Source organism: Beta vulgaris, chromosome 7 (assembly GCF_026745355.1).
Source record: "Beta vulgaris subsp. vulgaris cultivar EL10 chromosome 7, EL10.2, whole genome shotgun sequence".
Taxonomy (NCBI): Eukaryota; Viridiplantae; Streptophyta; class Magnoliopsida; order Caryophyllales; family Amaranthaceae; genus Beta; species Beta vulgaris.
The window spans coordinates 7690970-7704734 of record NC_079208.1 but is presented as its reverse complement, the minus strand read 5'-3'; the positions used below and the strand labels follow the sequence as shown (position 1 = coordinate 7704734).

General features: G+C 35.8%; 1 protein-coding gene across 1 annotated transcript; it reads right to left on the bottom strand.

Moving 5' to 3' along the window:
- Positions 1–11459: 11459 nt before the first annotated feature.
- LOC125491719 (uncharacterized) lies at positions 11460–12145 on the bottom strand. The gene is made up of 2 exons (XM_048633811.1): positions 11907–12145; positions 11460–11820 (listed from the first exon to the last, which is right to left on the bottom strand). Exons 1-2 carry the CDS (start codon positions 12143–12145, stop codon positions 11460–11462), a joined length of 600 nt encoding a protein of 199 aa, XP_048489768.1.
- Between the last annotated feature and the right edge of the window lie 1620 nt (positions 12146–13765).

Genomic DNA, 13765 nt, shown 5'->3' with positions numbered 1-13765 from the left:
CTCAATCCTCCTTGAGTCATTCACCCTAATCACTTACTTAAATAATTTAACCTCTAATTAATCCAATTAAATCTAACTAGCGACTAATTAACCCTTAATAAGCTCCTTTCTTGTTCTCTTCTTTATTATATTTTCATGGCCATAGCGCAAATTCGAATGTGTACACAGTTGCACCTTCCTTTAGATGCGCACGATACAAAACGGTACCGTTTTGTTATGTTTTGAATGACCCATCTCAATTTCTCTTTTTTCAACTTTTCACTCCATGTGCTCAGCAAACAAAAGTAAGTACATACAGTTTATTTCAATGAACATTGTAGTATGATGAACACATAATATTATTGATTAAATATTTTCAACTTTGCTATGAATATTTATGAATTAGATATTCAAATATTAAAATGTTTTCAAACAAAAGAACATCTAGTTGATTCCAAAAAAAAAAATGTAGTCTAATGAACAAATTTTATTTGTTGAATGAACATTTGCAATTTTAGAATGAACCTTTTCGAAATATTGCAAAATTCAGTATGTATATGAATTTACAAAATTCAAAATTACTATTGATTTTCAAAATTCAAAATCCATAATATTTACGAATTTTTCAAAATCTAAAATAAAAAACATTAACGAATTTTCGCAAATTGACTATTGTTCATTTGATTCAATTTTCAGTTCATTCAGCTAACTGTTAATTCAAATTGTTAGTTTGTTCATTCGAGTTATTCAAAATGTTCTTCCAAATTAGTTATATATTCATTTTGGTGAACATTCATGTTGTCGTTATTATTCTTTGTGATAAATAAATATGATAAACAACGTACTATCTGTAATGAATATCCTAATTGAATAATTATATAAATATCCAAAAAAAAATAGTAATTACAAAAGATGGTACATTCAAGATGCAGTTTCTATCCAAATTAGGCATAAATATATCTAAAATAATATAGTATGTCCCATATGAACATTAGGGCCTTACAAAAGAACATTTATTAAACTGTAAACTATTGAGTTCATTACAGATATATTCTTGCTTCCGAACTTCTTGCTTTTCAGATTGATTTGATTTATCAGATCTAGACACCATAAGTTCCTTACTTGTCTAATCTTGGCGAACTTAATTGATTTAAGAAAGAAAATAGTTGAAGTTAAAACAAAATTCTAAGTTTATAATGCAATGAACTTAATATTTCAAACACACCATATTGAACATATTTTAATAGAAGGAAATTTTGTTAATAAATATCACACTTTGAACACTTTTTTGAAATAAATACCTAAGTTGTTTGAAAATTTATATAAATACCAATTTTCTATGTCTTTTGGAATCACTACCACTTCATAATTTCGAAAAACCGTTAGTTTTGCTACGTTAGTGTCATGTTGTGAAATTACCTTCTTACCTTCCATTAATCTCCTCCACCACCACTACCACCAAACCCACGAAACTCACTACCCTTGTGATCCCCTTCTCTCTCCTAACCACCATTATGAGGTGTGGTGGTTTCATAGTTGGTTAGTATCGTGAGGTGGGTTGATTTTTTGATGGGTGGGGTGATTTTTGAGTGGGTGGAGGTGGTGGTGGTGATGGTTTTGTAGTTTGTTGTGGTTGTGGGTGGGTCGATTTTTGGATAAGTGTGGGTGGTGGTGGCTGCAATAGTGGAAACTATGGTTGTTGCATGTTATAGGGGCGATGGTAATGGTGGAGGAAGGGTAAAATCGTAATTTCACATGTCACTGACGGAGCAAAAGTAAGGTTTTCTGCAAGATTCCAGTAAGTGGTAGTGATTTCAAAAAAATTTAGTTAACTTTGGTATTAATATCAAATTTCATACGATCTAGGTATTTATTTCAAAAAAGTGTCCAAAGTAAGGTATTTATATTGACAAATTTTCCTTAATATAATAAACATGTTCCTAGACAGATAATGAATATATGATCAAATATAACGAGCATCTGACTAAAATGATTTTAATGAACACATGTTAATAATACAATGATCACTAGCCCAAAAATGCACATGTTGCTGTATTATTTGTAAATACTACAATAAACATCATATAATCATACAAATAACATTTGTAGACAAATACATGATAATTAGTCCATCATTAATTCATATTATTTCATTCAATATATTTAAAACACATAATGAACATATGACTGAAATGCCAACATGTGTTTTAGCAAACACATGTTAATTTGACAATGAACATATGCCATAATACACGTTATTTAATTCAGCTACTATATGCCAAACACACAATGAACATATGACCAACTGTACCTAACATATGAACAAACACTCAATGAATTTATATCTAAATAATGTAATGAGCATATGACCAAAATGAATTCAATGAACACATTATAATAATACAAAGCAAATTTAAGACCAATATAAATTCAATGAACACATTATAATAATACAAAGCAAATTTATGAATAGTAAAGAATATTACATGTTATTTTTTGCTGATATCCAACTCGTTCCTCACATTCGTTCATTGGGCTCTCTCCTTTGTTCATTCAGACATCAATTGCAAGGTTATTGTTTTTATTTTTTCACAAACATACATCAACATCATAAATCCAATTTTCAAAAGAAACGAAAAATTTAAATGTAAATGTTCTCGTTTCTTATCAAATCCATAGATCTAGTACCTTATGTTGTCAATTTCGCTTTGCAGCTTATTGTTTTCAACTTCATGTATGAGTGTAACACCCCGATAATTCTCTCTTTCTAGAAAATAGTTTCATAACAAATCTAGAGAATTACCCAGGCATTATCGCCCGTGTGATAACGTTTCGGCTTACTCAGAATTTTGCAGCGGAAAACAATTTACTAAAAACCAACTTTATTGAAACTCATTAAATAAATGACAAGTGTTTGAAAACTAAAACACACCAACTAAATAAACCTCAAACTTAAGTAAAGATGTCCCTACGAAAACAACTCAAACTACGCTAAGTATAAGCCTCTCCATTCCAGATTCCCAATGTGATGCATCTGCAAACCTGTAATGTCAATGCAATACTGACTCTGCTCACCAGAAGAATCATCACAGGATCAATAGGCAAGGCCATGATCACACACACAAACAAGCACGTAATCAGCAAAGCTGAGTACTACATATCAGACAAAAATAATCCTAAACATGATACTACAACACAACTTGTAGAATAAAATAATAATAACATAACAACTGCAGATGACTCTTACTGAACTAGACTCTAACTTTTATTTCTCCTTTAAATGGAATAGTTATGGGACGAGTTGTCTATACTGAAATAGGAAATACGGTCATGACTCCGTAAACCAAATTGACCTGCAATATCGAGGAACCTTTGAGCTAAAGAGGAAAGGTGATCAAACCAATCCCAGGAAAGCCATGGGCTACCACCATGTACTCCAACCCTTAGTGTCCAACTCTATACGTGCACCAGTCTAAAGTCTATAACCTATTCTCGTTTCACTTTACGTTGCATTCATTTTATACTTGTGTTGACACCAACCAAGCACATAATACTCACAACTAATAATCACATAACATCACAAAAACTCCTTTTTAATCTTAGAATCAATAAGTGTTCACAACTTAGCATTCAAGACTCTTTTTACTTCTTTTATTCTTTACTAACTTGCCTGTTGAACCTAGCCAACAGTAAACTGTACCTTTATATAGGTATAACTCATATTTACCAAATAAGATCCTCGGTTCTTATAAGATAAATAGATAATCTCAAAGAATCTATGTAACACATGATTCCAATTTACTTACATTAATTCACTCACGAATTAATACCAAACTAAACTTAGCTGCTTGCATCAAACTTCCATACAAACAATCTTACTTATACATATTCTTAGTTTACATGTAGCATACAAGCAAATAACATGTAAACCATCTCAGTAAATCATATATATGAACAACAAGGTCCTATACATGATACTACAAATTAAAAACATCCCTAGACATGTTTCTAACCATATAGCACGTAGACTATGTACGTACCTTGTATAAACGCAACGGTAGGCCACTTTTAAGCTCTAAAAGTCCCCAAATGAAATCTCCGCCTAGAACAATAAATAATCAAGTAAATACTTGAACTAAAAAAAATACAGCAACTTTAAAACGTCCCAAACCCTTTTAAACTTCTTTAAAAATCGTTTTTATAATTTAAACTCTCATTATTTTTAATCCCTAGTATAGATCAACTATTCTAGTGATTAAAAACCATTAAAAACCTTAAAATATTAACTTTCTGAATTTCCAGCATCTATAAAATTTTCTAAACTTCTGAAAATATTTTAAATGCATATAAAAATCGTATTCCAATCAAATTCATATTCATACTTTAAATATACGATTTCTAGTGATTTAAAACCCTAAAAATCACATCTTTCATGATTAAAACTAAAAATAATAAATCTGAAATTTTTTTCTTTTATACATATGATCCGAAAATATATACTTCATAATAAAAATAATAACTCAAATCATAATCATGCAAATAATAATAAAATAACAATAAAAATTAGAACTTTAATGGAATCTTAAAGGAGAAGTAAAGAAAAACAACCAAAATAAGAGGAGGAAGGGCAGCGCCGCGGCTGTGACAGCAGCAAGGAGGTGGCGGCAGCAGGTTTTGGCTTCAAGAAATTATTCGTGACGTTTCTTGTTCAACAAGAAACGTTACTTAGCGAAGAAGAAACGATTTTTGAGAGAAAAATAAAACTCACGCTCAAGAGGAAGAGGAGAGAGAAAATGTCGAGGGAGAGAGAGAAAACTCGGAAGTCACGTGCAAGGGAGGAGAGAGAAAATAAAGTGTAGGGCAAAACATTTGGGTTTTTAAGATATTTAAATAGGCTAATCCTATTGGGCTTAGGAAAAGGAATTTCAATAATTAAAACTTTGATGACTAACAAGATGGGCTTATTAGGACTTTAGTCATCAAATCATCCTTTCCCTTTTTATTACTTTTGGGCTTTTGATTCCATTAAGTTTTCTTTTCAAATGTGCTTTTAATAATTAAATTCTTATTTAAACACGCTTAATTAAAATATTACAAACTTTATTAAGCTAAGAAAAATATTTTTAGTTGACTTTTAAAATAGTCAACCCTATTTAAAAGTCAAATCATTTTCCAAACTCATTTGGATTTAAATATAATTACATAAATAACTTAATATATTTATGAAAATCCTTTAAAAATGTGGGGGATTACAATGAGATTGTGCAAGAATATAAATAATTTGAAGATTTTGATGAGAGGGGTTGAAGAGAAAGTTAGATAGAAGCTAGAGAGAAGTTGGAGGATTTAGGAAGAAGAGAGAGACTCCATCCGACTCCGTTTAAAAAGTCCGACTCCGACTCATCTGATCCAACTCCGACATAATCCGACTCCGACTTTGAGGCAATTAGTCTTATTTTTTATATATTAATGTATTATGTATGTATACTTTCAAGTCAACTGATCTTATTTTATATTAATCTTATTTTATGTATGCTATATAAAATATATGTGGCAATATATATATATATATATATATATATATATATATCAGACACAATACACATATCATTTCATCTATAATAATTAATTTTAGTTAATTATGTAATTTGGAAGATTTTTAACTATCATTTGACATACATATAAGTTTTTTTTATAATATAAAATCGTGAAAAAATAAAAAAGATCGGAGTTGGATGTTCGGATTTTTAGTCGGATCATCGGATTCGGATCGGAGTCGGATATTCGAATTTGAAGTCGGGTCGGATTCGAGTTCTCGGAGTCAGAATTGAAATTCGACTTCTTGTAGGGTCGGAGTCGGATTGTGCATAATCCGGTCCAATTCCGACCCATTGTCATTCCTAATCATAAGCGGTGTTTACGTGCGCGGTTGGAATAATGAAGCTGCTTTTATGCTTTGTTGACCCGCGTTTTGAACTGTGCGGTTCTCCCTCTACGTGCAACCGTGCACACCTTCAACCAATTGCCATATAAGCTCTTTTTCTCTCCTCATTTCTATCCAAATTCCATTTTCTCTTCACTATCTTATATCTCTCTTCTACTGGAACTTCACTCACAACTCTCAACTAGAAGACCCCAAACCCTTTGCCTAAACTTCACTCCTTCATCCTTCTCTTCTCACTCGCTCCACCACCATCGTAACTCAAATTTGTCGTTTTACCTACCTCCTTTATCATAAATCCCACCTCCACAAGGATTGTGGTGGAGACATTGGTGGCGTTGGCTAGGTTGTGATTAGGAAGACTAGGCTTGCTAGCTCAGTGATAGTGGTGGTTGTAGAGGGTTGGGATTGTGGGTGTCTCCATGAAAGGAAGTAGAGAGATTAAGGGAGAGGTCATAATAATTGTAACATATACTTAACCTTAGGGGTAAGTCATGATATTTTTCACGACTATAACTAGAAACATAGTAGAATAAATGCTTATTGCGGTGGTCATTAAGTGGCCTATTGCATGCGGTGATTTTGGCCGCACAACAATTAAGGGCGCAACAATAGGTAATTAACCTATTGTTGTGGTTTTTGCTGCCAAGCTATTGCTGTGGTTCCTAGCCAAAACCGCAACAGTAGGTTTATTTTTTATTAAAAAAATACAATGTATTGCTACAGTTTTGGCTAGGAACAACAACAATATGTTTGACTTATTGCTGCGGTTGTTGGCCAAAACCGCAGCGATAGGTCCTGGTACAGGTAATTTTTCTTTTTTTTGCATTTTGCTATCAAATTTGAAAGATTAAAACAGGGCAACTAACCCAGCCACTATCCACCGACGAACTGAAGATGAAATGACAAATGAATCTTATTAATATATAACGATAAAAAAACTAGTTAGATAGATAGTACAAAAGATCAAAAATTAAAATGAAAAAGTAAAAATAAAAAAAAACAACAGTTATAACTAATTACGAAAAATATATTAAAAAAAAGAAACTGAAAATCAAAAAGAGATCCTAAAAAGAAAAAATAAGAAACTGAAAATCAAACAATTACAAATCCTTCGCCAGATGTGAAAGAATATTTTGCATCCTTCGCTAAGAACTCGAAGAACCCGGCGGCGAGAGAGGCGACTGAGTGTAACACCCCAATAATTCTCTCTTTTGCAAAAATACTTTTCAAATATAAAATTAGAGAATCATTAAACCATTGTCGCCCGTGTGATAACGTATTGGCTTATTCAAAAATTTGCAGCGGAAAACATATAACTAAACTTTAGAATTGAAATATAATAAATAATCAAAGTAACTTTAAAACCAAACAACACTACCAATGTTAACTTCAAACCAAACTTAAATATGAAGTATCTACTAAAACAATAGTTAAATCAATCTACCGCAGAAGCTTTCCATTCCCAAATTCCCATGATACAACATCTGCACACCTGTAGATGTCAATGCACTAAAGAATCTGCTCACCAAGAATGGGTCATCACAGGATCAATAAGGCAAAGTCATGATCAACACATACAAACAAAACACGTAATCAGCAAAGCTGAGTATTACATAATGATAAATAAAGATTTCTAACATTGTACAAGTGTGGAGAATACTTGTGTTAACCTGAGTAGGTTAACCTGGCATTCAATATATATAGTGTTTTATACAGGCCTATGACTAGTTACAGACTATTCTATCCTTTTACATATAATGTTATCTAATACACCCCCTCAATCTTCACGGGGTGATACAACGGATAGATTAATACGATGTCTAGTAAACAAGTCAGAAGAAAGACCCTTAGTAAAAATGTCCGCAACCTGAGACTGTGTAGGAACATGTCGAACAATAAGACCTCCCTTGGCAACCATTTCTCGAACAAAGTGATAATCAACATCAATATGTGTTGCTATGATCGATCATGATGAACTGGATTAGCAGTGAGATACGTAGCAGAGAGATTGTCGCAATAGACAATCACAGGACGGCATAGAAAATGGCCAATGTCAGCAAGAAGTTGCTTGAGCTAAATAGTTTCTGCAGCTGTGTAGGCAACAACCATATATTCAGCTTCAGTGGAGGACTTGGAGACAGTAGGTTGCTTTTTCGAACGCCAGGAAATTAAATTCTTCCCAAGGAAAACAGCATAGCCAGTAGTAGATCGCCGCGTGTCAGGGCATCCTGCCCAATCTGCATTAGAATAGGCAATAACAACAGTAGGAGAGCTGTTGCTATATTAGAAAAGACCAAAATCCAAAGTGCCCTACAGATATCTGAAAATTCTTTTCAGAGCATGAAGGTGAGTAGTACGAGGAGCATGCATAAACTGAGACACCATATTAACATCATAAGCAATATCTGGACGAGTCATAGTTAAGTACTGCAATGCACCAACCATACTACGATAATCTGTGGGATCAGCAAGAAGTTCTTCATCAAGCAGAGACAATGTTACTCTAGAGACAACAGGAGTGCTAACTGGTTTAACAGTATGAAGATGAAATTTACGGAGTAAATCAGAAACATACTTATGTTGAGACAAAAATAAACTGGAGGGAGTACGCACAACCTGGACACCTAAGAAGTAATGAAGATCCCCTAAATCCTTCACAACAATTTGAGAAGAAAGAACATAAATAAATTTGGCAACAAGAGGAGGACTACTACCAGTAAGAACAATGTCATCAACATATAACAAAAGAATAATTAGATGACCACGATATTCAAGAGTGAACATAGAGTGTCACAACTGCTGCACTTGAAACCAATAGATAATAGGAAATTACTGAACCTAGAGAACCAAGCTCGTGGAGCTTGTTTCAAACCATAAATGGACTTTCGGAGATGACAAATATGAGTAGGTTTAGATGAATGAATGAAACCCGGAGGTTGATGCATATAAACCTCTTCATTAAGAAAACCATGAAGAAAAGCATTTTTGACATCTAATTGACGAATAGACCATTTAAGAGAAACATCAATAGTGAGAACCAAGCGAACAGTAGGAGGTTTGACAACAGGACTAAAGGTTTCAAAGTAATCAATACCTGTCTGCTGATGATTGCCAAAGAGCACAAATCTAGCTTTGAACCGCTCCACAGAGTCATCAGAATTATATTTAATCCGATAAACCCACTTACAACCAAGTAAATTCTTATCATAGTTGCGAGGTACCAACTCCCATGTGTCATTATTAATCAAAGCATTATATTCATCTAACATAGCTTGACGCCAACGTGACAATTTAGAAGCTTGTTTAAACTTAGTAGGTTCAGACTCTATAATTTCAGTGTTTAAGTTCATTAAGACATGAGGCTTAGACACACCATCCTTAAGACGAGTAACCATGGGGTGGTGGATAGCAACAGTGGTAGACTGACGAGGCGGGGAAGGAGTGGAAGACATAGGAGTAGATAGCGAGGGAGGGGGAGAGGACGCTAGGGGAGACGCGTAGCCAAGGGGCTCGGGGGAGCTAGCGGCCTCGCGAGGCAGGCCAGCGAGTGCTGACGAGCCAGCGAGCGAGGCGATAGACGACACAAGAGGCGAGGCGAGGCCAGCGGGTGAAGCTGCTGGGTCAGTGGGCACTGGTGATCCAGCGGACCGGCCAGCAGACCCGATGGTGGAGGCGGGGGGCTAGCGACAGAAGAGCTGACGAGGCCAAGGCTGTGGGCAAAACGAGTTGGTTCGGGTGCAGGGGGCGAGGGGAACGCGATGGTCCCGGATGTGACACAGAAATGCCAGACACACATGACAACGCAACATTCGTGGGATTCCAATCTAACTCTAAGACCTGGGCGACGTGTAAGGCATACCCTTTATAATCCAGGGCTTATCCAATAAAAAGACAGGTTTTAGATTTAGGTTACAGTTTGTGATTTTTAGAGTTCAGGAACAAGGGAAAGCATTCACATCCAAATGTTTTCAAAAACTGATAGGAGGGAGGACGATGAAACAATATTTCAAAGGGAGAAACACCCCCTAAAATCGAGCTGGGTAATCTATTGATAGTGTAAGTGGCAGTATATGATGCATCAACCCAAAATTCAGCAGGAAAGTCAGAATGAATAATCATAGTACGAGCCATTTCAATGATATGACGATGTTTGCGTTCAGCAACACCGTTTTGAGCTGGAGTGTGGGGACAAGATTTTTGAAAAATTATTCCATGATCAGAAAAATGTTGGAGAAGAGGAGAATTGTCAAATTCCCTTCTTCCATCACTTTGAATTATTTCAATTTTGCAATTAAATAGATTTTCAACCATCTTTTGAAACATAAGGAATTTAGATAAGCTTTCGATTTGCGACGTAATGGATATATCCATGAATATCGCGAAAAATCATCAACAAACACAACATAATAGCGAATTAATTGATTGGACAAAACAGGAGATTGCCAAAGATCACTGTGAATTTTATATAATGGATATGTAGAAATATGTTCAACTGAATCAAAAGGTAAACGATGTATCTATCCTAGCTTACATCCAACACAATCATCATGAAACTTAGAGGTACATGTGATAGATTTATTTGAACACAAAGATCCTAAAATGCTAGAAGAAGTATGCCCCAGACGAGCATGCCAAATGTCACTCGACTCCTTAGTGGCTAGAAAAGCAGGAACTGAAGGCTCAGGAGGGACAATGCTGGGCTGAAGAGGGTAGACACCTTGCTTACTGGTTTCCTGAAGCAGAACCTCCCCCGTTATCTGGTCCTTAACATAAACAGAATTTTTATCAAAACTCACAACACAATCATTTTCATGACATAACTTGTTAACTGATAATAAATTATGTTTGAAGTTAGGAACATGACAGACAGATGACAACTGGAGGGGACGACTTGTAGTTTTTAAGGTTAAATTTCCAGTACTTTTAATAGGGAGTAAGGTACCATTACCAACTATAACAGAATTAGACCCAGTATAAGGAGTTTTAGCAGAAAACGTACCATCCTGAGGAGTCATGTGAGATACAGCTCCCGAATCCAGGTACCAGACTGAATCATTAGCTTCACCACCAACAGACAGTGCAGCTAAGGCTCGAGTGACACTTTCAGAGGAAGAGGGAACGAAGCTGGAATTGAAGCGTTGAGGACAATATACAGCTTGATGACCTAGAAACCAACATAAACCACAAGTATTGGAAGTAGGGGTAGAGTTTACATTGCTACTTGATGGATTACTCCTTGCAGAGGACAAATCATTAGTAATATAATCTATGCAAGGCATACTATAGGATGACAAGTTAGAATAATTACTCATACCATTGGAGCGTCCCCGATTAACATTGTTGTTGTTGTTGTTGTTGTTTCCAGAGCCACGAGAATTATTATTTCCCCCATTTTCACCATTATTACCACGAGCATTCTGATTATTGTTACCACCACAATTATTATTACCCCCCACGATTTCTATTATTTCTTCCCCGATTCCTCCTTCCAGAGTTAGACTAGCTTGGTGGAGGAACTTGATCCAGAACCAGTAGATTAAACAGCAAGTAAGGCATGATGAGAGGAGGAATCAGATCCATCCCTCGAATTTTTCAATCGTTGTTCATGAAGGAGCAACTTAGGTCTTAGATCATCAAAATTAATATGGAAGGGATAATGCAGCAATGTAGTAACAATATGATCATATTCAAAATCATGATCCAGACCAAAAAGAGTATACTGCACTATATCCTGGTTCGACACAGGACACTGAATAGCAGCAAGAGAATCAACAATCACCTTTATTTCCCTTAAATAACCATCCATAGATTGAGATTCGTTCTTTTTAACATGAGTCAAACGTCCCTTTAACTCTATAGAACGAGCCATACTTGCATGCATGAACCGAGATTGTAATCTATTCCAAATATTCACAGACGTGTGCAAATCATGAACATCAAAAAAAAAATCACGAGATAAAGTAGCAAAAATCCATGATTTTACTTGCTGATCAAAATACGCAGATATTCATAAAAGTGCACATTAGGAACAGAATTACCATATTCATCAAGTACGGTAGCAAGAGGAATAATAGCAGTACCATCAACAAGACCAAGTAATTGATGAGACAACAGTAGGCAAGTAATTTGAGTTTTCCATAAAAGATAATCCTCAGGGGAAGAAAGAGTGATGGTTACCAAATTCTTAAGATTAGGAGCAGATAACTGCGGAAGACTGCACATATGTAAGGGAACAAATTGGCCGGCCATCATCAAGGAGTCGACGGAAAATGTAACGCATGATGCGTGAAGCCAGGCGGGAACCGCGAGGTAGAGCGGTGCTGGGGGCGCGGCGTGCTCAGACCGGCTGTGTAGAGCGACGAGAACGACGACATGAAAGCAGGGAGACCGGCGGCAGCAGCGAGGGTGGTCGCTGGCGGTGGGCTGGAGTAGCTGACGGCAGCAGCGAGAGAGGCTGGGGTCGTGGTGTAGTACGACGACAGGGCAGCGTGGGATACCGCCGGCTGAGGCAACGGCTGACCGGAGGTCGACGCCGGCGGTGGCTGCTGGGCGGCGGTCGGTTGGGCGGAAGAGTGAGTGGAAAAATCCATCAAGAAAGAAATTTTTATTTTGAGGGGAAAATTTTTTTTAGAAAAACCTAGGCTCTGACACGATGTACGAGTGTGGAGAATAATTGTGTTAACCTGAGTAGGTTAACCTGGCATTCAATATATATAGTGTTTTATACAGGCCTATGACTAGTTACAGACTATTCTATCCTTTTATATATAATGTTATCTAATATAACATGATACTAATAAATAATAAGCAGGGATAAATAAGCCTAAGCAGAGCAGACGAGTTCCTGGCATGGTGCTAAATCTACTTCTCACTTTATGGCAGGAAGATCAATATGTAGAAGGTGATCAAATGTATTATCCTTTAGAATGAATCTTGTCAAAGATTAGAAAGCAACGAAGTGCCTTTGTAATATGACTCTGCTCCTCTTGTACTGCTTTATCTAATCAATAAAAACCAACACAAATTATAAAAAAAATAGATAAAGTAACAGTGTAACAATTAAAAAGGAGTGACCTTAAAAGGAATTGTGTAGATTTAAAAGGAACAGAGGTATCTTATGTAACAGTAGCTTAGTTTAGCTACTATCAGATTAATCAAGAACTCAAGCAACTTGAGTTGATCTTGACCTTAGGAGATAGAATACCTCAATTAGAGAGATAAGAGAGATAGAGAGAGAGAGAGAGAGAAAGATAGAGGAGGAGGATCATCAGATATATTTCAGAGATACCCAAATTACAGCCTACAACAGGTATTTATAGAAAATTAGTTACAACTAATTTTCCCGCCAATATTATGTTATAACAGAATAACAGACTATGTAACAGATGTAACAAGCTACTGTTACATTCCTCCTTCCTTAAGACAAAACTAGTCCCCTAGTTTATTACAATCAATCAAGTAATATGACTTAGGAAATAACAAATGAAGGAAATTGTTTCTCAAAGGCTTCAGCAACCTCCCAAGTAGCCTCTTCTGGCCTCATGCCTTCCCATTGAATGAGATATTGAACCTGAGCTGTATTGAGGTGCTTGACTATTCTTTTATCAAGAAGAGCAAAAGGCTGTAGAGATACATTTTCTGGCTGGCCTTGTAACCAGGAGGGAATATGAGCTATTGCTGGTAAGGGACCCCTACAAGCTTTTAATTGGGATACATGGAACACTGGATGAATAGCTACATCTTCAGGTAGCTTTAGTTTATAGGCAACTTTTCCTACTGCTGCAATGACTTCAAAGGGGCCTGCATACTTAGAAGATAACTTCTCATTGTATATATTCCTCA